Source organism: Cervus canadensis, chromosome 28 (genome assembly GCF_019320065.1).
Source record: "Cervus canadensis isolate Bull #8, Minnesota chromosome 28, ASM1932006v1, whole genome shotgun sequence".
In the NCBI taxonomy this organism is placed as follows: Eukaryota; Metazoa; Chordata; class Mammalia; order Artiodactyla; family Cervidae; genus Cervus; species Cervus canadensis.
Window position 1 is genome coordinate 19,060,698 of NC_057413.1, and position 24,258 is coordinate 19,084,955.

Genomic DNA, 24,258 nt, shown 5'->3' on the forward strand with positions numbered 1-24,258 from the left:
AGCCGCCAGCCCCTGACATCTTTCTTGGCCCTGCTTCTCCAGCTCCAAGGACAGGCCCTTTTCCGCCATTCTGAGAACTGAGAATCATCCGTCCTGCTGGGCTATCCTCCCACTACGTGTCCTCAGCCACGGTCTTCTTTCCTCGTGGCCTTTGCTGGCCTTCTCCTGGCTGAGGCTGTGGTCTCTTCTGAGCTTCTATTACCTGCTGCCCACACCCTCCCTCCACCGATGCTCTGTTCAGAACTGGCAAATCCAAGGGACGTGAGCTCCACATTTCCCCAGCCCCCTGACTTGCTGAGTCCCAGCCAGCTTGGAGCAGGGCAAAGGGCTCGCTTTCAGCCCCCAGCCCTACATTCCTCCTAGGGCCCAGCCTCCCCCATCCAGCACATTTCCCTGACTATGTAGCATTGTGGTTGGGAATATGGGCTCTAGAGCCAACTGCCTGGATATTAATCCTAGCTTTGGGATCTTGTGCAACTTAATGAGTCTCTCTGGGCCTCAGCTTTCTCACCTGTCAAATGGGAATAACAAGGGTAACAGCTTCACAGAGCTATTAGAATTAAATGGGTTAATACACTTAGTGCCTAGCATGTCAAAACTGCTATTAAAGAGTAGGCCATCATTTCTCCCTGACTCTCTCCCTTCCCAGTATCCTTTTCTTCTACCTACCTTTCCACCTTCCCCTTCCTTCTCTGGGTTATCATTCTTGCTTGCTGCTTCCTCAATCTTCTGTGCCCAAAGTGGTCCCCCATGGGCCGGGGAGTGGGTCACAGAAGGGCTGGCTTCCCTTGTGCCAGTCTCCCCACCTCACGGAGCCTCAGCAGAGACCTGGCTACTGCAGACGGTGGGTGGATACCCTTGTGACTGTGATTCTTCCCCCAGCCAGGAAGAGCACGGCTCTCCCCAGCCCCCAGCCTCATTCCCATACCCTTTCCCCTACTCGTGTCTGAAGTGGAGGAAGAGACAGGGCTGCCCGGGAAGGTCTTAGCCAGAGCACATCCCATTTTCTGTCCTGGTCAGTGGGGTGAGGGGAGCTGGGCAACCCTGGGGAGGGGCAGCAACTGACAGGGAGAAATGCAAGTGGGATAAGTCCTTGCTGCCCCCTCGCTTTCCTGTGGTCAGCACACTCCATGAACACAGTATGGAAGAATTCCTCAGTTTTCTCTCATCTTGCCTCACCTCCTTTCTCAGACATGAGAGCCCAGCCAGTGCAATTGGCCAGCAGTACACGGTGGGATTTAGGGGCCTGTCTCAGTGCTGTCTCCTTCAATGAGTCACTGAATGGCTAATACAAAGGCTACAGGAACTCCTAAGCCAACAGCTTGAAGAGTATACTTGCCAAATGTACTTTATGTCATGATTAATGTCACCACCAAAGCATGTCACCTGAGAGCCTAATCTCTTCTCTCAGTCCCTCAGGAAGTCCTGGATGAGACCCCCAGCGCCACAGAGATGGAAGAGACCCTCAGCCCCACAGAACCCAGCACAGAGGCCCCAGAGCCCCGCAAGAAGCCCCTCCTGGGGGAGCTGATGGTGACAGAATCCTCCCCGGACTCGCTGAGCCTCTCCTGGACTGTGCCCCAGGGCCACTTTGACTCCTTCACCGTCCAGTACAGAGACGGGGATGGGCAACCCAGGGTGATGAGGGTGCCAGGAGATGAGGACGGGATCACCATCTCGGGCCTGGAGCCAGACCACAAGTACAAGATGAACCTGTATGGCTTCCATGACCGCCAGCGTGTGGGCCCCGTCTCTGTCATCGGGGTGACCAGTGAGTAGACGGTGGAAGCCCCATGATGGGACCTAGTGGGGAGATCACCCCCTCAGGTGATGGGGGAGTGGGGTGTGGGAGGTCTCTCTCCTCGAAGCTGAGCCATGGTGACCTTTGTGGGTCCTCCTGGGCAGAGAAGGGCCTCCGTGAGCTGTGCTGGTGGCAGCCCCGGTCCCCACAGCTGATGCCTGGGGCTCCAGGCATGTCTGTGAGGTGTGGACTGAGCAGGACCACCAGGCTCCTTAGGCTTCTCTGAACTGACCTCAGGGCCCCCAGTGGGGACCATGGCTTGGGAGGAGACCCAAGGACATCTCCTGGGGACCCTGCCTCACCCACTCTGTGTGTTCCTCCTTCTCAGCTTCAGAGGAAGAGACCCCCAGCCCCACAGAGATGGAGGAGACCCCCAGCTCCACAGAGGTGGAGGAGACCCCCAGCCCCACAGAGGTGGAGGAGACCCCCAGCCCCACAGAACCCAGCACAGAGGCCCCGGAGCCCCCTGAGGAGCCCCTTCTAGGGGAGCTGACGGTGACAGGATCCTCCCCGGACTCGCTGAGCCTCTCCTGGACCGTCCCTCAGGGCCACTTCGACTCCTTCACCGTCCAGTACAAGGGCAGAGACGGGCCCCAGGTGGTGCGTGTTGGGGGCGAGGAGACCAAGGTGACCGTTGGAGGCCTGGAGCCCGGACACAAGTACAAGATGAACCTGTACGGCCTGCACGGGGGACGGCGCGTGGGCCCCGTGTCCACCATGGGTGTGACCGGTGAGTTAGCGTGGGGCCTTTGTTTGCTTTCCTCCCCTCAGTGGCCCCCAGGCTCCCTGTGGCGTCTCCCTCCCTTGCTGCGATGGAACCCCCTGCTTGGGGACAACCTAGAAAGAACAGTTCACTGCAGACTGGGCTACAACCAGCTGCACCACCTTGAGCGAGTTTTCAACTTACTGTGTTTGTTTTCTCAGCCGTAAAATGGGGATAATAATGCCCACCTCACAGAACTGTTGTGAGATTAAGTGAATTAGCGCCGGCCTGGCTCAGAGTAAACATGCTGGCAGTGTTGGCCACTACAATGATTATATCTGGCCTCACCCTGGGGTCTGCTCTGTCCCCTTTGGCTGGTTCGGCTTCTTAGAATGTGCATGAGACATTGGCCTCTTCACCAGGGCAGCTGGAAATTTTCTTTATGACTCATCCAGTGAGTGATTACAGCAAGGAAGACTGTCCCTTCCACCCAGGTACAGGGCCCCTCAGCCACCACAGAGGACCCGCCTGGGCGCCCACTCTGCAGAGCCCCAGGGCCAGGGCCAGGCCCCAGACAGGCCCCTGTGACCCTCCTGCTGGTCTGCCCAGCTTGGCCCCAGGGACAGGGCGTCTCTCTTCTCCTTTGTTCACTGAAACAAAGACACAGATTTTTCAAAAGCAACTTTTATTCTAAAGGGAAAGATTTTTAAAAGCAGAGAAACATGTTTCCAGAACATGGTTTCTGTATTTCTCAAAGGGGCTTGGTTGGCTTAGCGTCCAGAGTTTTTCACCCCTGATTTCCTTTCTTTCTTCAGTCAGCACAGAGAGTGGGGAGAGGGGAAAGCCTCAGTGGGTTACTGTCCTGTGGGCCTGAAGTAGAAAGGTGGAGGCTTGTGTCAGGCCTAGGACATATGGCCAAGCTTTCTCCTGGGGTCACCCTAGGTCCATTTGTCTGTCTGGGGCAGCCACGCTGGTCCCTGGGCACGTGCGTGCATGCTAAGTTGCTTCAGTTGTGTCCGACCCTATGGACTGTAGCCTGCCAGGCTCTTCTATCCATGGGATTCTCCAGGCAAGAATATTGGAGTGGGTTGCCATGCCCTCCTCCAGGGGATCTTCTCCACCCGGGGATCGAACCCGCGTCTCTTATGTCACCTGCATTGGCAGGCAGGTTCTTTACCACTAGCTCCACTTGGGAAGCCCGGTTCCCAGGTAAGGATGGACTATGTCGGGCACTGACTGAGGCAGTGCAGTAGAGGACAATTGACTCTTGGAATTGAAGAAACTGCATTCCATTCTTAGCTTCTCAGTTTTAAGCTGTGCGATGGAGCTCATTATCCAAGCAGGAAGGCAATGGGCAGCTGGAGCCTGCTGAGCTGACCGAGGGACTATGCCTGGCACACAGCACGTGCTTAGCCGTTGCTAGGAGAAGAACTAACATGCAGCTTTAGAAACATTGCTAAATTGGGAAAGGATTTTACCAAATGCAGCATGGGGACTGCGGTACTCACGGGTAGTTATCATTCCGCCTTCCCCAGTTGAGCCAAAGCACCAGCGATAGGTCTTGATGGTGAGGACAGTTTCTCTCTCGTGGAAAGAAGTGCAGAGAGGGCGAAAACAAGCAGGAAATGGAAGCTACAGGAACAACAGAGTTGGAAGGCAAATTAAATGGAACACAATGCCTGGCCTGGTTCCTGGACCTGGGAGAAGCTCAGTACATGGTGGTCACTCCCTCCCGCCTTCAGCTGCCTCCATCCCTGCCCTTCCCACTCAGACTTACTTCTGTCCTTCTGAGGCCTCATCACCAGCCCATTTTTACTTTAATTTTTTAAAAAAATTTTTTGGTCAAGCTGATGGCTTATAGGATTTTAGGACCAGGGATTGAACCCATTCCCCCTACAGTGGAAGCATCAAGTGCTAACCAAGAACCACCAGGGGATTCTCATGCCAGCCCCACCTCCCCGTTTTAGGTTTATTTACTTATTTTTAACTGTTCTGGGTCTTCATTGCTTCACAGGCTTTTCTCTGATTGTGGTGAGTGAGCGCTGCTCTCTAGTTGCGGTGCGGGGGCTTCCTATTGCAGTGGCTTCTCTTGTTGAGGAGCACGGGCTCTAGACATGCTGGCTTCTGGAGCTGTGGCTCGAGGGCTCAGTGGCTGTGTCTCCTGGGCTCTAGACACAGGCTCCATGTTCCTGGATCAGGGGTCGGACCCGCGTCTCCAGCACTGGCAGGTGGATTCTTTACCCCTGAGCCACCAGGGAAGCCCCCCAGCCCATTTTGAAAGCAGGTTTTATGAGTACAGAGCCTAATCTTATCCTCCCACAGGAACCTGAGAAACAGGATCTTGGGAACCCACCCGCCTAGCCACCCCTCTGCTACTTGCCTCTTGGGACCACTTTCCAGGCTGGTCCTAATAAGCAGTGCCTCCCAGACTCAGCTCGCTCTGGGGCAGTGGGGACTAGCCGGTCGTTAGCTCAGCCTCTCCCAGATGTGCATACCACTCATTAATTTAACAAACATTGTGGAGCACCCACTGGGTGCCGGTGCTGGGGACACAGCAGTGAACAAGGCAAGGCTCCTTCCAGGAGCTCACATTCTATCAGAGGAGACAGGCACCAAATTGCACAAATGCGTCTGTAGGGCTGTGTGTGAGACAGTGACAAGAGCTGGGGAGAAAAGAAAAGCCCGGTAGGCGAGATGGTGAGTGGGTGGGAAGCGGGCTGGAAAGGGACTTGCTGAAGAAGGACCTGCTGGAGGGAGAGGACAAGTCATACAGGCCTCTGGGAAAGAGCTTCCGGGCAGAGGGAATGTCTGAGGACCAGCGAGGACTGTTTTGGAATGAGGAGGGTGGTGTGAGAGGTAAACATGTGGGGCCTCGGAGGGAGGTCATTGTAAGGACTTGGCTTCTTGCTCTGAGTGAGATGGAAGCCATGGCGGGAACAGGCTCTGACTAATGTGCTAACAGTGGGGAGCACAGTGAAGAGGGGAGGAGGAGGGGGATTTAGGAGACTGTGCCATATCCAGTAAGAGCTGTGTGCTTAGAGGAGGTGAGTGGTAGTCGCTCAGTTGTGTCCGACTCTTTGCAACCCCATGGACTGTATCCTGCCAGGTTCCTCTGTCCATGGAATTCTCCAAGCAAGAACACTGGAGTAGGTTGCCATTTCCTTTTCCAACTTAGAGGGGGTGGTGGTGGACTTAAGGAGTAGGGGAGTCAGCTTCTGAAGGCAGTGCCGACAGGACTTACTCGAAGGCCGGCCGTGGGGTGGAGGAGAGGACTCAGGGATGACTCTGACAGTGAAGTGGGGGTTTTGATGAGGTGGGAAGTCTGTGGAGGGAACAGGAGTTGGCGGGGGAAAGCCCCTGAACTTGGCTTTGGACTGGAATTTGGGATCAGTTAGGCACCCAAGGAAGATGCTGAGCACACCCAAGTCTGGGGGTCAGCTGGGAGGTCTGGCTGGAGGACTTGGAGCCAGAGATGGGCAGGTGGACCTTCAGCCACTTTCCCAGGGTCTCGGTGGTGACTGACACCCCTCCCCACCAGGCACAGCCCCAGATTCTGGCAGGCACTTAGTGAAGGCTTGTCGGCCAGACAGATGTTGCCAATCAGTGTAGTCTTACATCAGAACCACCCCATGGGCACCACCACAACAACACAGATAATTACTACCAAGGGGAAGAGGGGCTTTTCCTGACAGCCTCCCCCATTTCTGTCTCAGTTCCACAAGCAGAAGAGACTCCTCCGGCCACCGAGCCCCCCAAGGAACCACGCCTCGGGGAGCTGACAGTGACAGATGTGACCCCCAACTCCGTGGGCCTCGCATGGACAGTCCCTGAGGGTCAGTTTGACTCTTTTGTGGTCCAGTACAAGGACGGGGACGGGCAGCCCCACGTGATCCCTGTGGCCGCAGACCAGCGAGAGGCCACTGTCTCCGGGCTGGAGCCTGAGCGCAAATACAGGATGAACGTGTACGGGCTACATGGTGGGCAGCGCGTGGGCCCCCTCTCCGTGGTGGCCCTGACCGGTGAGTGAGGGCGGGTCAAGGCAGTCCCCATCCCTGGTCACCCAGGGCCACCCCCCATCCCCAGCTTCTCGCTCAGATCCTCCCCAGTCACAGGCATGTGGTCTGTTCCCTGACCCCAGAGATCCTCTTGTGAGCTGGAACCTTCCCTGTCTTCCAGTTTCTATCTCTGCTCTGCCTCCTCCCCCAGGCAGGGTTGTCTTCCTCCCCTCCGACCAGGTCCAGCCAGACGCTATCCCTCTGATCATCCACAGCTGTTTCCTCCCCTCTCTTCACAACCCCGCTGTGACTTGGACCAGCTACCACCTCCCCCTGCTGCCCTTTTTCACTGGGGTTAAACAACACACATCCCTCGAATCTTTTCTCAGAGGCCCTCGGCCCCCTTGGCCTGGGCTGTGTTCCCTTCTGGCCGACCCAGAGTCTTCCTTCCTCAGGAATATGGCCCTTGCTCTCCGCTCCCGGCGTCTCCTGCCCCTCACGCCTTCTGGGGACAGGCCACCACCGTTTCTGTGCTGTGGTGTCTATGAAACCAGTGAACCCCTTTCAGAGCAATGTCTTAAAATCTATAAAGTAAAATGCATAGGATTTTACCATACCATATCGATTCTATTGATAGCCAATTATCAAAGGTATTTTAAAACTCGAATTTATGAATTAGTAATATAGGAACTTCACTATTAGTCCACTAAATAACAAGAATCTTGTGGCATGTTTAATAACCTATTTAGAAGCAGTGATGAGTGTGGAGTGTTTTGAAGTTTCTGCAGTAATTCTAAGCTGATGTGACAGCATCTGTGATTCCTGTTGGTGACAGTCATGAGCACTGCTAGTACCACTGTGTTGGTTTCCTATATGCATCATTGAAGGAAATGCTAGAGGCTGGTGAAAATAGAGATGTAACTGCTCCCTGTCTCAGTTCAATACCCCCTGGAGGCCCTCAGAGCCCAGGAGCCCTGCAAGGGGGGAGTTTTCCTGCCAGAAATCTCAGCCATGTTCTCTGTCTTCCTGGATCCTAGCTCCCATCCCCCCAGCCCCAGTCACAGAGCCTCCCGTGGAGCCACGCCTGGGGGAGCTGACGGTGACAGATGTGACCCCGGACTCCGTGGGCCTCTCCTGGACCGTCGCCAAGGGCGAATTCGACTCCTTCTTGGTCCAGTACAAGGACAGGGACGGGCAGCCCCAGGTGGTGCCTGTGGCTGCCGACCAGAGTGAGGTCACCGTCCCCGGCCTGGAGCCCAGTAGGAAATACAAGTTCCTGCTCTTTGGGATCCAAGATGGGAAACGCCGTGGCCCAGTCTCTGTGGAGGCAAAGACAGGTGAGAGGGACCCCCACGAAGTTGAGGTCCCAGCCCTGCTGTCCTTCTTCCCGCTGCCTGAATGCCTCTCCTTTCCACCTGGTCTCCCTTTCATCCACCTCTTCCTTTTTATTTGAAAAGCCCTGCTGCCTTATCCCTTCCTAGTCAGATAGGAACCAAGAAAATGAAGTGGGTTCCTGGATCAGTTCCCCCGGCTGACTTTCACCTCTTCTTGTAATTCCTACTTCTGTTCAATGGCTCCTCCAGGACCCTTCCTGGAAGGTGGAAGCACGAGACACAGCAGGACTGGGAAGCAAGGGCGGGAGGCCAGAGCTGTTCCACATCCAAGTCTCAGCCTTGTGTAGCCATCACCTCCCGAGAGAGAGCTTTCCACTGACCCTCACCCTGTTTCCTGCCCTGCAGGCCCAGGCACGCTGGGTCCCATATCTGCCTCTCCAGAGGGACCGCTTTCCTCCCCTGCCCTCTTCCTGGAGCCTCAGAAACGAGGACCAGAAGAGCCCAAGACTGGCTGCCCAGTCTGGCCCAGTCGGGCCCAGCCCATCTATGCCCTTTCCTGGATTTTGATCCAGGCCCTCCCCTGCCCCTGGGGGTTCCCAGTTGCCAGAGAACTCTCACAATAACAATGCCGTCAGCGTCCTTGCTGTCCAGAAAGGCAGAAGGCCAGCTCCTTCTCAGGCCCCGGGATGGCTTCTTGGGCAGACACCAGATCCTTCTCCTGTCTGAGCATCCTTCTTCTCCTTGTACCCCTCTTCACACAAAAGCAGTCCCAACTCCTCCACCAGGTCCTATGAGGGTCACCGTCATCATAATATCCTACCTCCCCACCAGCTGTCTGCCCCCAGGGACCTGTACCCGCTCTGATGTCCTCAGGACCCTTGGGTTTTCCCAGAGAACAGTCAAATCACAAACAATAGATTCCCTGGTCAAAGAAAATAAGGAGATGAAGCCTGTGATAAGCTGCACCCTGCCAAGGAAATGGTCCCTATCAGGTCCCTATATAGAGTCTGGATAACAAGTGTAATAAGATAAATAGGAAGTTAGGGAATCGCTTTTCCCAGGACAGAAGGCTGCTCCCTGCACTGGTTAATGGATAGAGGCATGGCCAGATGAGGATGCTGGTGGGCATGTGATGGTGATGGAAATATCTGGAGGAAGCACTGATCATTTGGGCAGTTCTAGATTTTTCCAACTCCAGAGGGAGGCAGTCAAGGAGTCATTTTGGAAAAAAAAATAAACACAAGAAACTTTCCTCTCTGTCAGTTGGCCGAGGTGACGCCAGCCCAGGAGCCCCACCCCGCCTCGGGGAGCTGTGGGTGACAGACCCCACCCCAGACTCACTGCGCCTCTCCTGGACGGTCCCCGAGGGCCACTTCGACTCCTTTGTGGTCCAGTTCAAGGACAGGGATGGGCCCCGCGTGGTGTCTGTGGAGGGCCATGAGCGCTCAGTCACCATCAGCCCTCTGGACTCCGGCCGCAAGTACAGATTCCTTGTCTACGGCCTCCTGGGCAAGAGGCGCCATGGCCCCCTCACCGCCGAGGGCACCACAGGTGAGGGCAGCCCCTGCAGGGGGTGTCCCTGGTCTGGAGGGGCCCCTGGGGAAGGTTGCTGTGGTCACTTGTGGTGGCTGTCATCATGGCTGTTGTTTGGCTCTAGTTGTCTGTCTGGAATCCAGCCCATCGCCTTGCACAAGCCCGAAGACCCAGTCCTGCAGGGCGCAGCCGCAGCTCAGTCCCATCTTTAGACCTCTCAGTCCTTCCCTTCAGGGTCACCCAGCCTTCCAGAAACAACCATTTCCTCTCTGTGTTTCCATCTCAGAGACCCGCAGAGCAGTGGACGAGGCTGGAACAAAGCGTCCCTCCAAACCACGTCTGGGGGAAGAGCTGAAGGTGACCGGTGTGACATCAGACTCCGTGGCCCTCTCGTGGACAGTCCCCGAGGGCCACTTCGACTCCTTTGTGATCCAGTACAGGGACAGAGATGGGCAACCCCAGGTGGTGCCCGTGGAGGGCAGCCACAGGGAGGTCAGTGTCTCGGGCCTGGACCCTGCCCGCAGGTACAAGCTACTGCTCTATGGGCTGTCCAGGGACAAGCGAGTGGGTCCCATCTCCGCCATTGCTGTGACCGGTGAGTGCAGCCAGGGGAATTCGCTGTCCCTCCTTCCCACCTGGCTCTCCTGGTCTGATGGAGTCAGGATTTCTGAGCTTCCTGTACCCCTTCTTTTGGGGGAAGAGGTCAGCTTCATATAGGCATAATTTACATACAATAAAATTCACCTACTTTAACAGCATAATTCAGTGAGTTTGGGCAGATGTCTAAGTCATGACCATTACTACAACAAAGATAGAAAACAATGACTCCAGACATTTCCCCATGCTCCTTGACTGTCAGTTTCCCTGATCCCAGCTTCTGGCAACCACTAATTGCTTTCTGTCATTATAGTTTTGCCTTTTTAAGTGTTTTGTTTAACAGACTCTTACAGTACATAGTTTTTTGTGTGTTTCCTGCACTTAGCATGATGCTTTTGAAGTTCATCCCTGGGTATCAGTAGTTGGTCCTTTTTATTACTGATCTCTTGTCCTCACCTCCTTCCCTCCATCCATCCTCTTAGAGAGTCTTGGTGCAGCGACAGACCACTCACCCCTCTCTACCTGTCTCTCAGAACCAGCCCCCAGGGAAGAAATCGAAGCTGAGCCTGAAACTTTCAGTCATGCAGCATCTGAGCCCCATCTGGGGGAGGTGACTCTGGAGGAGGCCACCCCACACAGCCTGCATCTCTCGTGGACAGCAACTGAGGGAGAATTTGACTCCTTCGAGGTCCAATACACAGATGAGGATGGGCAACGCCAAGAAGTTAATGTAGGGGGCGACCAGCATGACATCACCATCTCTGACCTGGAATCTGACCACAGATACCTGGTGAGCCTGTACGGTTTCCACGACGGGCAACGTGTTGGTCCTGCCCACATCGAGGCCATGACAGGTGAGCAAAAGAACTCTGCCCACTCAGCTTCCTTCCAGGGGGCCATGAGGGCGCAGAGGAGGGCCGAGTCCCCACGGACCCTGTGCCCCTCTCTCAGGTCCTTTTCTCTCCATGTCTGTGTTCAGCCCCAAGAGAGGAGGATGATGAACCTTCAGAATCTCCCTCTACCCCCCAAACCCCGTCCACCGTGGCCCCCGAGCCTCCCATCAAGCCCCGCCTGGGGGAGCTGGAGGTGACAGATGCCACGCCTGACTCCCTGAGCCTCTTCTGGACCATCCCTGAGGGCCAGTTCGACCACTTCCTGATCCAGTACAAGAACGGGGATGGGCAGCCCAAGGTGGTGAGGGTCCCTGGGGATGAGTACGAGGTCACCATCTCGGGCCTGGAGCCAGACCACAAGTACAAGATGAACCTGTATGGCTTCCACGACCGCCAGCGTGTGGGCCCCGTCTCTGTCATCGGGGTGACCAGTGAGTGGACAGTGGAAGCCCCAGGATGGGACCTAGTGGGGAGATCACCCCCTCAGGTTATGGGGGAGTGGGGTGTGGGTGGCCCCTCTCCTCGAGTCTGAGCCATGGTGACCTTTGTGTCCTCCTGGGCAGAGAAGGGCCTCCGTGAGCCAAGCTGGTGGTGGCCCTGGTCCCCACAGCTGGCCCTGGGAACTCCGGGCATGTCTGTGAGGTGTGGACCAAGCAGGACCACCCAGCCCCAAGGATAGGCTTCTGTGAACTGACGTCAGGGCCTGGAGTCAAAGCCAAGGCTTGGGAGGAGACCCAAGGACATCTCCTGGGGACCCTGCCTCACCCTCTGTGTGTCCCTTCTTCTCAGCTGCAGAGGAAGAGACCCCCAGCCCCACAGAGATGGAGGAGACCCCCAGCCCCACAGAAACCAGCACAGAGGCCCCGGAGCCCCCTGAGGAGCCCCTCCTGGGGGAGCTGATGGTGACAGGATCCTCCCCAGACTCGCTGAGCCTCTCCTGGACCGTCCACCAGGGCCACTTTGACTCCTTCACCGTCCAGTACAAGAATGGGGATGGGCAGCCGCAGGTGGTGAGGGTGCCCGGGGACGAGGATGAGGTCACTGTCTCAGGCCTGGAGCCAGACCACAAGTACAAGATGAACCTGTACGGCTTCCATGACCGCCAGCGTGTGGGCCCCGTCTCTGTCATCGGGGTGACCAGTGAGTGGATGGTGGAAGCCTCAGGGTGGGACCTAGTGGGAGATCACCCCCTCAGGTGATGGGGAGTGGGGTGCGGGAGGCCCCTCTCCTCCAGGCTGAGCCATGATGCCCTATGTGCCTCCCCTGGGCTCCCTGAGGACTAGAGGGTCCTCCTGGGCAGAGAAGTGCCTCTGTGAACCATGCTGGTGGCGGCCCAAGTCCCCACAGCTGACACCGGGGGCTCCAGGCATGTTTGTGAGGTGTGGACCGAGCAGGACCACCAGCCTCCTTAGGCTCCTCTGAACTGACCTCAGGGTCCCCAGTGGGGACCATGGCTCGGGAGGAGACCCAAGGACGTCTCCCGGGGACCTTGCCTCACCCACTGTGTGTCCCTTCTTCTCAGCTGCAGAGGAAGAGACCCCCAGCCCCACAGAGATGGAGGAGACCCCCAGCCCCACGGAACCCAGCACAGAGGCCCCGGAGCCCCCCGAGGAGCCCCTCCTGGGGGAGCTGACAGTGACAGGATCCTCCCCAGACTCGCTGAGCCTCTCCTGGACCGTCCCTCAGGGCCACTTCGACTCCTTCACCGTCCAGTACAAGGGCAGGGACGGGCCCCAGGTGGTGCGTGTTGGGGGCGAGGAGGCTGAGGTGACCGTTGGGGGCCTGGAGCCCGGACGCAAGTACAAGATGAACCTGTACGGCCTGCACGGGGGGCAGCGCGTGGGCCCTGTGTCCACCGTGGGCGTGACCGGTGAGTGAGAGCGGGGCTTGGGATGAGGTTTCAAGAAAGGTCTCATTGTAGAGCCTCTCGAGTGTCTTCCACTGAAGACCCTAAAACCCCCAAATCTCTACTTCATTCATTATCCGTTCAGCACTTCAGGACAAGTGTTATCTAGGAGCAGGAAGAGGGAGTCCCAGGGAAATGCTTGCCCTTGAGAGGCCATTGAGGACTGAGGCCTCCAAGCCAGTCATACATGACCTGTCTGTGGCTCTCTGCTTTGCGTAGAAACTCTGAAAAGAACACTTTTGGGGTGTTGGGACAAATGCAATGAAATATTAAATCTCAACAAGTATTTATTATATAAAATTTCAGACATATATCCAAAGGGAAAGAATAGTATAATGAATTCCTATGTGTCAATAACCCTGCTTCAACCAAAAAGCATGTCTTGGACAGTCTAGCTCATCCAGACCCCACTCACTTCCCACCATCCTCAACTAGAATATCATCTTTCTTCTTCTTTTTTTTAATGTATTTTATTTTTGGCAGTGATGGGTCTTCATTGCTACACACAGGTTTTGTCTAGTTGTGGCGAGCGGGGGCTACTCTATGTTGCGATACACAGGCTTCTCATTGCAGCGGCTTCTCTTGTTGCAGAGCTCAGGCTCTAGGCGCTGGGGGGTTCAGCAGTTACCACTGGAGGGCTCTAGAGCACAGGCTCAGTAATTGTGGCACAAGGAGTTAGTTGCTCTGCGGCATGTGGGATCTTCCCGGAGCAGGGATCAAACCCATGTCCCCTGTGTTGGCAGGCAGATTCTTAACCACTAGGAAGTCCTAGAATGTTTTCTTTATTAACAGCTTTATTGAGGTATACTTTACATACCATAGAATTCACCTGTTTTAAGCATACAGCTTATCAATCTTAGTGTATTCATAGAATTGTACAACCATCATCACTATCTATTAATAATTTTAGAACTTTTCCACCACATTGAGATGATATCTGGTGTCCAGACCCATTTTCATGCCCATTTCCGATCCCCAAAAATCTACTTTCTGTCTCTGTAGATTTGCCTTTTCTGGACACATCATATAACTGGGATCATACAATACCTGCTTCTTTCATGTCTGACTTCTTCTACCACATTTTAGCACGTTTTTGAAGTTGATCTGTGTTGTAGCATGTAGCAGTACTTCATTCCTTTATAGTCAAATAATATTCCATTGTATGGATACACTGCTGTAATATTTTAAAATGTATTCTATACGCTCTTTACTTCATCATTACATATTTAAGTGTACTGCTTTTTTCAAAAAGATCATCTAAAAGTAACCATTACACAGTGATTGTGCCTTTAAAAACCAGATATTCGGGTATTACTAGTTTCCTGATTCCCTGGTGGCTCAGACGGTAAAGAATCCACCAGCAATATGTAAGAGCTAGGTTCGATCCCTGGGTTAGGAAGATCCCCTGGAGGAGGGCATGGCAACCTACTCCAGTATTGTTGCCTGGAGAATCCACATGGACAGAGGAGCCGGGCAGACTACATTACAGTCCATGGGGTCACAAAGAGTTGGACATGATTGAGTGACTAAGCACACAGCCTCCTGATAGTGTCCTAATTGTTCTTTTGCAATTTTTTGCTGGAATCAGATCCAATTAAGAAAGATAGGCTACAATTGGGAGAACTGGGATTTTAAATAGGGTGGGCAGGAGAGGCCCTAAAGAGAAGTTGACATTTGAATGAAGACTTAAAGGAAGTGTGAACATGAGCCATGCAGACATCTGGGGAAAGAACATTCAGGCATCGAGGCAAGAGGCCACTTGGCACGTTGGATGGACCATAAGGAGGCCACAAAGAGATTGTGATGGCATAGTCACAGCTGGATCTGAAGTTAGGCCCCCAGAGCTGGCCCACCTTCTGGCCTGAACCCAGGAGAGCAGGGCCTCAGCAGTTCCTTCCTGCAGCAGGAACGATTCTGTTTGCCTCTCTCCCCAGCCCTGGAAGAGGAGCCCCCTGCTAGCCCTCCTCTGAAGCCACAGCTGGGGGAGCTGACTGTGACAGATGCCACTCCCGACTCGCTGAGCCTCTCCTGGACTGTCCCCGAGGGCCAGTTTGACCACTTCCTAGTCCAATACAAGAACGGGGATGGGCAGCCCAAGGCAGTAAGGGTGCCCGGGGACGAGGATCGGGTCACCATCTCAGGCCTGGAACCAGACCACAAGTACAAAATGAACCTGTATGGCTTCCACGACCGCCAGCGCGTGGGCCCCATCTCCACTGTCGGTTTAACTGGTGAGTGTGCAGCAGGACACTGGCCCCGAGCTGGGCTCAGTTTCCCTTTAATTGCCAGTACTTGTGTTTTTCTCCCACTGTTCTTGAGCCTGAGCCTCCCTGGGAGTGGTTCTGTGCCTGTCTTCACTCTAAGCCTTAGTGTCACTTTAGCTGTCTCACCCTTTACACTTTTTGAGTCCTTGAAGAGGGAGGATGCCAAGGAAATAATAGACTCAGGCAGACCTGGGGCTGGCCCTATTCTCGGCCCCTTAGAGCTGTGTGACCTCGAGAGAGTCACTCAGCCTCTCTGTGCCTCCCTTTCGGCATCCGTGCAGAAAGAATAGCCATACCTGTCTGGCAGGGTGCGCGTGGCTTGGCTCACCCACAGTGTTTGGTAACTACTGGCTCCTCCTTTTGAGGAAGAAAATTAGTTACTAAAAACCCTTGGGTGAATTCTCATAATTATTATTGATTTCACTGGGTAAAATTCTATTTGATACTGATACCCGTGGATTCTATGTCAACACGGAACCCTGCTATCATGGATACTGTTACTTCAGTAGTTAACATTAATCATGGTGGCTTAGTCGCTAAGTCGTGTCTGACTCTTGCGATCCCATGGACTGGAGCCCACCAGGCTCCTCTGTCCATGGGATTCTCCAGGTGGGAATACTGGAGTGGGTTGCCATTTCCTTCTCCAGAGGGAGATTCCTGACCTAGGAATCGAACCCGGTTCTCCTGCATTGCAGGCAGATTCTTTACTGACTGAACTATGAGGGAAGCCCTAATATTAGTCATATGTGCAGCTAAACAAGATATTTTCTCTTCATTAATTACTCCTCATTTTGGCTGTTGATTGCTTCTGTTAAGTTCCTTTATAGCTATTACCTGCGACATGCTTAAAACCTGGTTCCCAAACACAATGGAGTTATGAAACACGATGATTTTATAATTCAGCTATTAAGCCAGAATAAAACTCTATGCAGAACAGGAAAGACAAAAGAAATCTGTGGGTGTGATGGGTCGTCCCTGCCATAAACTGGCAAGAGAATTAATACAGGTCCCCAAGCAACCCAACTGCAAAGATGATCTGATTTCCTGTGGTCTCATCTCTGCTGTCAACTGTGGAATCTAAATTAGATTCTCAAATGCTCAGAAAGGCCTTCTAAACCAGAGGAGGTATTAAAGGAAAATACTTAGGAACCTGAGCACAGGCACCTCCTGACGCGACGTGTCTGTTAGACATGGTGCTGTTATAAAGCATGAGTCCTGGCCCACTAAGTGAATTCGCTCAGCAGCTCCTGCAGGTTCCATGCTGCACATGCTGAGGTCAGCGGCATCCCACCGTACCATCTTGACATCTCCACAGTGTGTGCCCTGCCCCTGGAAGCTGAACATTTAAACTCGGGAAATGAAGTCTTAACCCTGGGGCACTGGCATCCCAGCTTCAGGGCCCCGGGAGTGTATCTGGGAGAAATCCCAGAATCCATCCTGTTAGGAAGGAGCTCAGGAAGCATGTCACCATTCTCTTTGTCTCCTGATCCAGCCTCAGAAAAAGACCAAGAAATGACGCCAGCCCCAACAGACCTGCCCACTGCAGCTCCTGAGCCTCCCACCAAGCCCCGCCTGGGGGAACTGGCAGTGACGGATGCCACCTCCGACTCCCTGAGCCTCTCCTGGACCGTCCCCGAGGGCCAGTTCGACCACTTCCTGATCCAGTACAAGAACGGGGACGGGCAGCCCAAGGCGGTGAGGGTGCCTGGGGACGAGGACGAGGTCACCATCTCGGGCCTGGAGCCAGACCACAAGTACAAGATGAACCTGTACGGCTTCCACGACCGCCAGCGTGTGGGCCCTGTCTCTGTCATCGGGGTGACCAGTGAGTGGACAGTGGAAGCCCCAGGATGGGACCTAGTGGGGAGATCACCCCCTCAGATTATGGGGGAGTGGGGTGCGGGAGGCCCCTCTCCTCGAGGCTGAGCCATGGTGACCTTTGTGTGTCCTCCTGGGCAGAGAAGGGCCTCTGTGAGCCAAGCTGGTGGCGGCCCTGGTCCCCACAGCTGACACCGGGGGCTCCGGGCATGTCTGTGAGGTGTGGACCAAGCAGGATCACCCAACCCCAAGGACCGGTTCCTTCGAACTGACTTCAGGACCCGGAGTCAAAGCCAAGGCTTGGGAGGAGACCCAAGGACATCTCCTGGGGACCCTGCCTCACCCTCTGTGTGTCCCTTCTTCTCAGCTGCAGAGGAAGAGACCCCCAGCCCCACAGAGATGGAGGAGACCCCCATCCCCACAGAACCCAGCACAGAGGCCCCGGAGCCCCCCGAAGAGCCCCTCCTGGGGGAGCTGATGGTGACAGGATCCTCCCCAGACTCGCTGAGCCTCTCCTGGACCGTCCCCCAGGGCCACTTTGACTCCTTCACCGTCCAGTACAAGAACGGGGATGGGCAGCCTCAGGTGGTGAGGGTGCCAGGGCATGACAGTGGGGTCACCATCTCGGGCCTGGAGCCAGACCACAAGTACAAGATGAACCTGTACGGCTTCCATGACCGCCAGCGTGTGGGCCCTGTCTCTGTCATCGGGGTGACCAGTGAGTGGATGGTGGAAGCCTCAGGGTGGGACCTAGTGGGAGATCCCCTCAGGTGATGGGGAGTGGGGTGCGGGAGGCCCCTCTCCTCCAGGCGGAGCCATGATGCCCTATGTGCCTCCCCTGGGCTCCCTGAGGACTAGAGGGTCCTCCTGGGCAGAGAAGGGCCTCTGTGAGCCATGCTGGTAGTGGTCCTGGTCCCCACAGCTGACACCGGGGGCTCCAGGCATGTCTGTGAGGTGTGGACCGAGCAGGACCACCAGCCTCCTTAGGCTCCTCTGAACTGACCTCAGGGTCCCCAGTGGGGACCATGGCTCGGGAGGAGACCTAAGGACGTCTCCCGGGGACCTTGCCTCACCCTCTGTGTGTCCCTTCTTCTCAGCTGCAGAGGAAGAGACCCCCAGCCCCGCAGAGATGGAGGAGACCCCCAGCCCCACGGAACCCAGCACAGAGGCCCCGGAGCCCCCTGAGGAGCCCCTCCTGGGGGAGCTGACAGTGACAGGATCCTCCCCAGACTCGCTGAGCCTCTCCTGGACCGTCCCTCAGGGCCACTTCGACTCCTTCACCGTCCAGTACAAGGGCAGGGACGGGCCCCAGGTGGTGCGTGTTGGGGGCGAGGAGACCGAGGTGACCGTTGGGGGCCTGGAGCCCGGACGCAAGTACAAGATGAACCTGTACGGCCTGCACGGGGGGCAGCGCGTGGGCCCTGTGTCCACCGTGGGCGTGACCGGTGAGTGAGGGCGGGGCTCACGGGTCTCCGGGGTGGAAATACCTTTTCCTCATGGGTGACCTGGTAGACTGTTCTGTTATTTCACCAGACCTGGAACCCCTTTTATGCCCTTCCTCCATGGCCCTGGGCCATGACCTGAGTGTAGTGGTCTAGCCTTTGTCCACCCACAGCCTCATTGTCCACAGTAGTAGCATGACCTCCTCTGATGATCAGTCACTGGCTGCCTCGAAGGGTGAAATATGTCAGGCTCAGACCAAGCTTGACTTTGATAGAATTTTCTTTTCTTTCCGTCTTAATCACAAATCACAGCATTCTTTGTTATAACAAGAAAAAAAATGAAAGAAACAACCCAACATCCAATCACACTGAGATGATTAAGTAATTAGACAACAATCTGTGAAATGACCTATTATGGCATCATTGAAATGTTTAAACATAAGACAATTATTTTATACTTTACAATGAAATAAGAGTTTACAATGTTTGTAAGGAGGCTAATCAAAACCACTTGAAAATAACTTGCATAGTAAGACAACTGGAAGGAAACACATCCCACGGGATGCATGATTTGTGGGACACAATAGAATATTTCGTACTTTTTTTTCCCACTTTGTTCTGTTCTGTGTCATTTACATTTTCTTAAGTGACAAGCAGTTTTTCTTTTATAATCAGGAAATTTTTTTTCAATACATCGTCTCCTCTTTTGTATCCCTTCCATTTTTTCCGCTTATCATTCTTACAATTTATTTCATTGATGATTATGAAAAAGTTACAATTTCTAGTCTCTAAGAAATGAGGGAAAAAATCCCCAAGGTAAATTAAATTCCCCACTTGTAGTCAGGGTGGCTTTTCTAAGTCACTGTCAGTCGTGACAGTATGTCACCAGGGTCCCTCTGCACGTGGGAGAACCCAGCTCCTGAAAGCCAATCTTTTTGGGGAGTGAGTCAACTGTCTGTGTGCGGTTCACTCTTCCCTCCTGAAGACACTTCAGACTGAGGGCCCCATCTCATGCAAATCACAAGCATGTGCAAAAAGCACAGAGGGACCCATGTCCCTACTCCACATCCACCGCTGGACTACTAATTCTTACAATCCAGGGTTTCTTTTTAAGTCTGTATTTTTCTCTGAAAAGCATATAGCAACATGATGGAAAGTTTGGAAAGTAGGGGAAAAAAATCTCTCATCGGACCACTTTCTGACCCAAGAACCACCATTCATAACAATGTGTGTAACACCCTCTCTTTCTGTGTTTTCCATGCCCGCATGTTTTCAGGTTGCAGAGGGTTCATGTAATTCTTGGCTCTTAACTTTTTTTGTACCTAAGTTACACTGAGAGCATTTATCCTGTGGCTACACAACCATCATTAATCATCATTTTAATGGCCATTTGATGCTTCATGGTGAAAGTGCCATAACAAAATTAATCTTCTTCTGTGGTTCCTTTGGAGTCCTAACACATCTTGCTGTCATGAATAATCCCAAAATGAACTCCGGTGATACAACTTTTCCTGCTTTTTAATAATTTTCTTAGGATAGCTGCCCAGAAATGAGATTATTGGTTCAAAGGAAATGAGCAGTATTTTGGCTCCCGACATGCATGTCCGAATTGCCTTCTGAAGGTTCATGGTGCCCGCCAGCCAGTATGTGACGGGGTCGGGTGTGTCTCGGTCTCCCCTGCGTGGAGTCACCGAATGCTGCACCCAGAGGTTGCATGAGCCTCCAGGCCTGCAGCTTGAGGGGTGTTTCGCTGGATGCCCCCGGTTGTCTCTGCTGATATCAGCAAACATCAAAGCAAGTCGCCATCTAAGCCTCTGCCCCCAATCTCTTTTCTCAGACCCTCAGGAGGTTGTGGAAGAGACCCCCAGCCCCACGGAGCCCAGCACAGAGGCCCCAGAGCCCCCCGAGGAGCCCCTCCTGGGGGAGCTGACAGTGACAGGATCCTCCCCAGACTCGCTGAGCCTCTCCTGGACCGTCCCACAGGGCCACTTCGACTCCTTCACCGTCCAGTACAAGGGCAGAGACGGGCCCCAGGTGATGCGTGTCAGGGGCGAGGAGACTGAGGTGACCATTGGGGGCCTGGAGTCCGGACACAAGTACAAGATGAACTTGTACGGCCTGCACGGGGGGCGGCGCGTGGGCCCCGTGTCCACCGTGGGCATGACCGGTGAGTGAGTGCGGGGCGTGACCGATGCGTGAGGTGGGGAGCGTGGGGTGCAGGATGGGGAGGACAGGTCCTGGAAGAGTTTCCCTTTATTCCCATCTAAATGAAAACATAAATATTCTCAGCAGCACGTCTTTTCCAGAACGTCAGGTGGTCGTGGCTTCTTGTTAAAAGGCAGATTCAGGTTTGGCAGGTTTGGGCTGGGGCTGGACACGCTGGATTTCTAAAGTCCTTCCTGATGCTGATGCTGCTGGTCCAGGGACCACACTCTGCTAAAACTCCTCACAAAGCACCTGGACACTTCCTTAGATTCTATCAGACAGAATCGTGCTTGCATGCCTGAGGTCCTCACAGGAGCTCAGCCGAGCTCGGCCTCTCCGTAGTTGACTGGAGGCTGTGGAGGAAGGCAGGAGTGTGCTCAGAGTTTAGTGTCTGGACTGAAACGCCCCCTAGCCGCACGGTTTGGGTGTTAACAGACTTGTGACACCAGTGGTTCAAGAAAGCTGTGGGTGGCCTGAGCCAATCACTGAGGAAGTTCACTGAGATAAACCTTGAACGTGGCAGAGAAACCAGTTCTTATCCGACGGGGCTCACAGACAGGCTGTGGACCAGCAAAGGGGGAGGTGTAGGTGACGGGAAGCCCCACGGCCAGGCCAAAACTGGGCAGTGAGGCCAACACCAGCCTGCCTGCCCACGGGTGTCCACGGGTTCCCACGGGACAGCTGAGACTTGATGACCGGCAGGCGTTATCTTGGTAACACTTACAGCCAGGATGAAGGGTCTCAGTCGGTACTAGGAACATCATGGCACAAGAGAGGATTTTGTATGAAATTCTTGGGGTGGGAGAGATAGTCTTGAGATGGGGATAGAGAGGTTGGGACTGCTCAGGGAGCCAGAAATTTCTCTCCCAGAATAGAGATGACTGCTGCCCTGTTTTATGCTAAGACTGAGACCCTCGGATGTGCTTTTAAAGGCTTGTTCTGGCTCCCTGTGAAGAACAGGTGGAGGAGGGAGGCAGAGAGACTCATAGGGAGGTGGTAACCCAGGTGACAGGTAAGGGCATCCCAGACAAGGGTGGCGGGGCTGCAGGAGTGGGGAGTGAGAAGATGCAGGAGGAACTCCAGAGAGAGAATTGGCACTCTAAGTCTTAACGGCAGCTGGTGCATGCGTGCTAAGTCGCTTCAGTCGTGGCTGACTCTGTGACCCCATGGATTGTAGCCAGGCTTTTCTGTCCATGGGATTCTCCAGGCAACAATACGGGGGTGGGTTGCCATACCTCCTCCAGGGGATCTTCCTGACCCAGGGATTGAACCCACATCTCTTAGTCTCTTGCTTTGGCAGGCGGGTTCTTTACCACTAGCACCACCCGGGAGGACAGCAGATGGCAACAGGAATGGATCCAAGAAAACTCCAGGTTTCTGATTAGAGAAGGGGGATGGGGCTTCTTCTGAGCTGCTTGGGGGCCAAGACATGAGCCAAAAGGAGTTCAGATGCCGTGAGACCGCAGTGGAGGGAGGCCCGGAGCACAGTGGCCATGTGGGCCTGTGTGTGAGGAAGGGTGCTGGTAGGTAGGGGTGAGAGCAGAGTTGATGAGGCTAAGGTGCCAGGAAGGCCAACATCAAAGGGACCAGAAAGAAAGAGTTAAGAGAAAGAGGAGTTAGAGCTCCTGTGGACAGACATGTCCTGTACTTTATTATTTTATTTTTGTAATACTCCCCTCTATATGCTGAACTGAGGACTGAGGAGACCTCACCTATCCTGTATGTCTCTGTGCAGCTCTGGACTACGACTCCATGACCACCCAAACCCCATCCACCGCGGTCCCCGAGCCTCCCACCAAGCCCCGCCTGGGGGAGCTGACTGTGACAGATGCCACCCCCGACTCCCTGAGCCTCTCCTGGACCGTCCCTGAGGGCCAGTTCGACCACTTCCTGATCCAGTATAAGAACGGGGACGGGCAGCCCAAGGCAGTGAGGGTGCCTGGGGACGAGGACGGGGTCACCATCTCGGGCCTGGAGCCAGACCAGAAGTACAAGATGAACCTGTATGGCTTCCATGACCGCCAGCGTGTTGGCCCTGTCTCTGTCATCGGGGTGACCAGTGAGTGGATGGTGGAAGCCTCAGGGTGGGACCTAGTGGGAGATCACCCCCTCAGGTGATGGGGAGTGGGGTGCGGGAGGCCCCTCTCCTCCAGGCTGAGCCATGATGCCCTATGTGCCTCCCCTGGGCTCCCTGAGGACTAGAGGGTCCTCCTGGGCAGAGAAGGGCCTCTGTGAGCCGTGCTGGTGGCGGCCCAGGTCCCCACAGCTGACCCTAGAGACTCCAGGCATGTCTGTGAAGTGTGGACCGAGCAGGACCACCAGCCTCCTTAGGCTCCTCTGAACTGACCTCGGGGTCCCCAGTGGGGACCATGGCTCTGGAGGAGACCTAAGGACGTCTCCCGGGGACCTTGCCTCACCCTCTGTGTGTCCCTTCTTCTCAGCTGCAGAGGAAGAGACCCCCAGCCCCACAGAGATGGAGGAGACCCCCAGCCCCACGGAGCCCAGCACAGAGGCCCCGGAGCCCCCCGAGGAGCCCCTCCTGGGGGAGCTGACAGTGACAGGATCCTCCCCAGACTCGCTGAGCCTCTCCTGGACCGTCCCCCAGGGCCACTTCGACTCCTTCACCGTCCAGTACAAGGGCAGGGACGGGCCCCAGGTGGTGCGTGTCGGGGGCGAGGAGACTGAGGTGACCATTGGGGGCCTGGAGCCCAGACACAAGTACAAGATGAACCTGTACGGCCTGCACGGGGGGCAGCGCGTGGGCCCCGTGTCCACCGTGGGCATGACCGGTGAGTAGTAGAATAAGCCCTGAGCCGTAGGTTTCCCTCTGTTGCCCTCTTGTTTCCCTCTTTGGGATATCAGCACTTCTCACAAACGGAGCCTGTTCTCTTTCCTCACGTGGTGCTGAGGATCCCACCCCCATGCTCAAATTGTGTGAGGACTGACTGACGGTGTGCTCAGGGTCAGCTCAGCAGGTAGCCTCTGCCCCATACGTTTCAGCTTTCTTCCTTCCTTCATGATCTGAACCCTCAGACTTGCTCAGATGTTCATGTGTGGCTTCCTCAGCCTCCCTGACAGAGCATTTTAGCAGCTCGGAGCACAGATGGAGAACCAGGTTCTCTAGGTTGAATCCTGCTCTGAAGGTACTGATTTTGCAAATGTTTCTTAACTTCTCTGCACCATGGATGCCCACACAACAAGGGTGCTAAGGATAAAAGCACCTACTTCAGCGGCTGTGTGAAGATTAAAATCACTATTTGTAAACTGCCTACAGCAGTGCCTGGGACACATGAAGCAGTTAAGAAGAGTTTGCTGCAAATGGTCATTTCACAGCCAGGGAGCAGCCCCCCCACTCTGGCCCAGGGTCCTGTCATTGACCACAGCCTTCTCTGCTCTGTTCCAGCCTCCCTGACTACGGAGCCCCCCCTGGCACCCCGCCTGGGGGAGCTGACGGTGGCAGCCGTGACCTCGGACACAGCGCGCCTCTCATGGACGGTGGAGCAGGGGCCCTTTGATTCCTTCCTGGTCCAGTACAAGGATGTGCAGGGGCAGCCCCAGACAGTGCCCGTGGGTGGAGACCTCCGAGAGGTCACAGTTTCAAGTCTGGCCCCCGGCCGCAAGTACAAGTTCCTGCTGTTCGGACTCCAGGATGAGAAACGACATGGCCCAGTCTCTGCAGACGCAAAGACTCGTGAGTGAGGGCTGGAGGCCGCCTTTGCCACCCGACCATCATCCACTCCCTTGTGGAATTTCACGTTTCCATGCTC

General features: G+C 54.8%; 1 protein-coding gene across 11 annotated transcripts in view; it reads left to right on the forward strand.

The window, feature by feature from the left end:
• TNXB (tenascin XB) overlaps nucleotides 1-24,258 on the forward strand; it is a 56,311-nt gene that overhangs the window by 24,695 nt on the left and 7,358 nt on the right. For 2 of the 11 annotated variants that reach the window (XM_043449519.1, XM_043449526.1), the window contains 18 exons: nucleotides 1,412-1,771; nucleotides 2,130-2,531; nucleotides 6,218-6,523; nucleotides 7,537-7,836; nucleotides 9,097-9,384; nucleotides 9,653-9,961; nucleotides 10,497-10,817; nucleotides 10,943-11,287; nucleotides 11,646-11,996; nucleotides 12,379-12,726; nucleotides 14,697-14,993; nucleotides 16,519-16,851; nucleotides 17,212-17,562; nucleotides 17,942-18,289; nucleotides 20,124-20,453; nucleotides 22,227-22,550; nucleotides 22,933-23,280; nucleotides 23,895-24,182. In XM_043449519.1, coding sequence (XP_043305454.1) covers nucleotides 1,412-1,771; nucleotides 2,130-2,531; nucleotides 6,218-6,523; nucleotides 7,537-7,836; nucleotides 9,097-9,384; nucleotides 9,653-9,961; nucleotides 10,497-10,817; nucleotides 10,943-11,287; nucleotides 11,646-11,996; nucleotides 12,379-12,726; nucleotides 14,697-14,993; nucleotides 16,519-16,851; nucleotides 17,212-17,562; nucleotides 17,942-18,289; nucleotides 20,124-20,453; nucleotides 22,227-22,550; nucleotides 22,933-23,280; nucleotides 23,895-24,182 — 5,949 coding nt within the window. The remainder of the gene's footprint in view (nucleotides 1-1,411; nucleotides 1,772-2,129; nucleotides 2,532-6,217; nucleotides 6,524-7,536; nucleotides 7,837-9,096; nucleotides 9,385-9,652; nucleotides 9,962-10,496; nucleotides 10,818-10,942; nucleotides 11,288-11,645; nucleotides 11,997-12,378; nucleotides 12,727-14,696; nucleotides 14,994-16,518; nucleotides 16,852-17,211; nucleotides 17,563-17,941; nucleotides 18,290-20,123; nucleotides 20,454-22,226; nucleotides 22,551-22,932; nucleotides 23,281-23,894; nucleotides 24,183-24,258) is intronic. The other 9 variants (XM_043449521.1, XM_043449524.1, XM_043449520.1 and 6 more) reach the window with 9 other exon arrangements.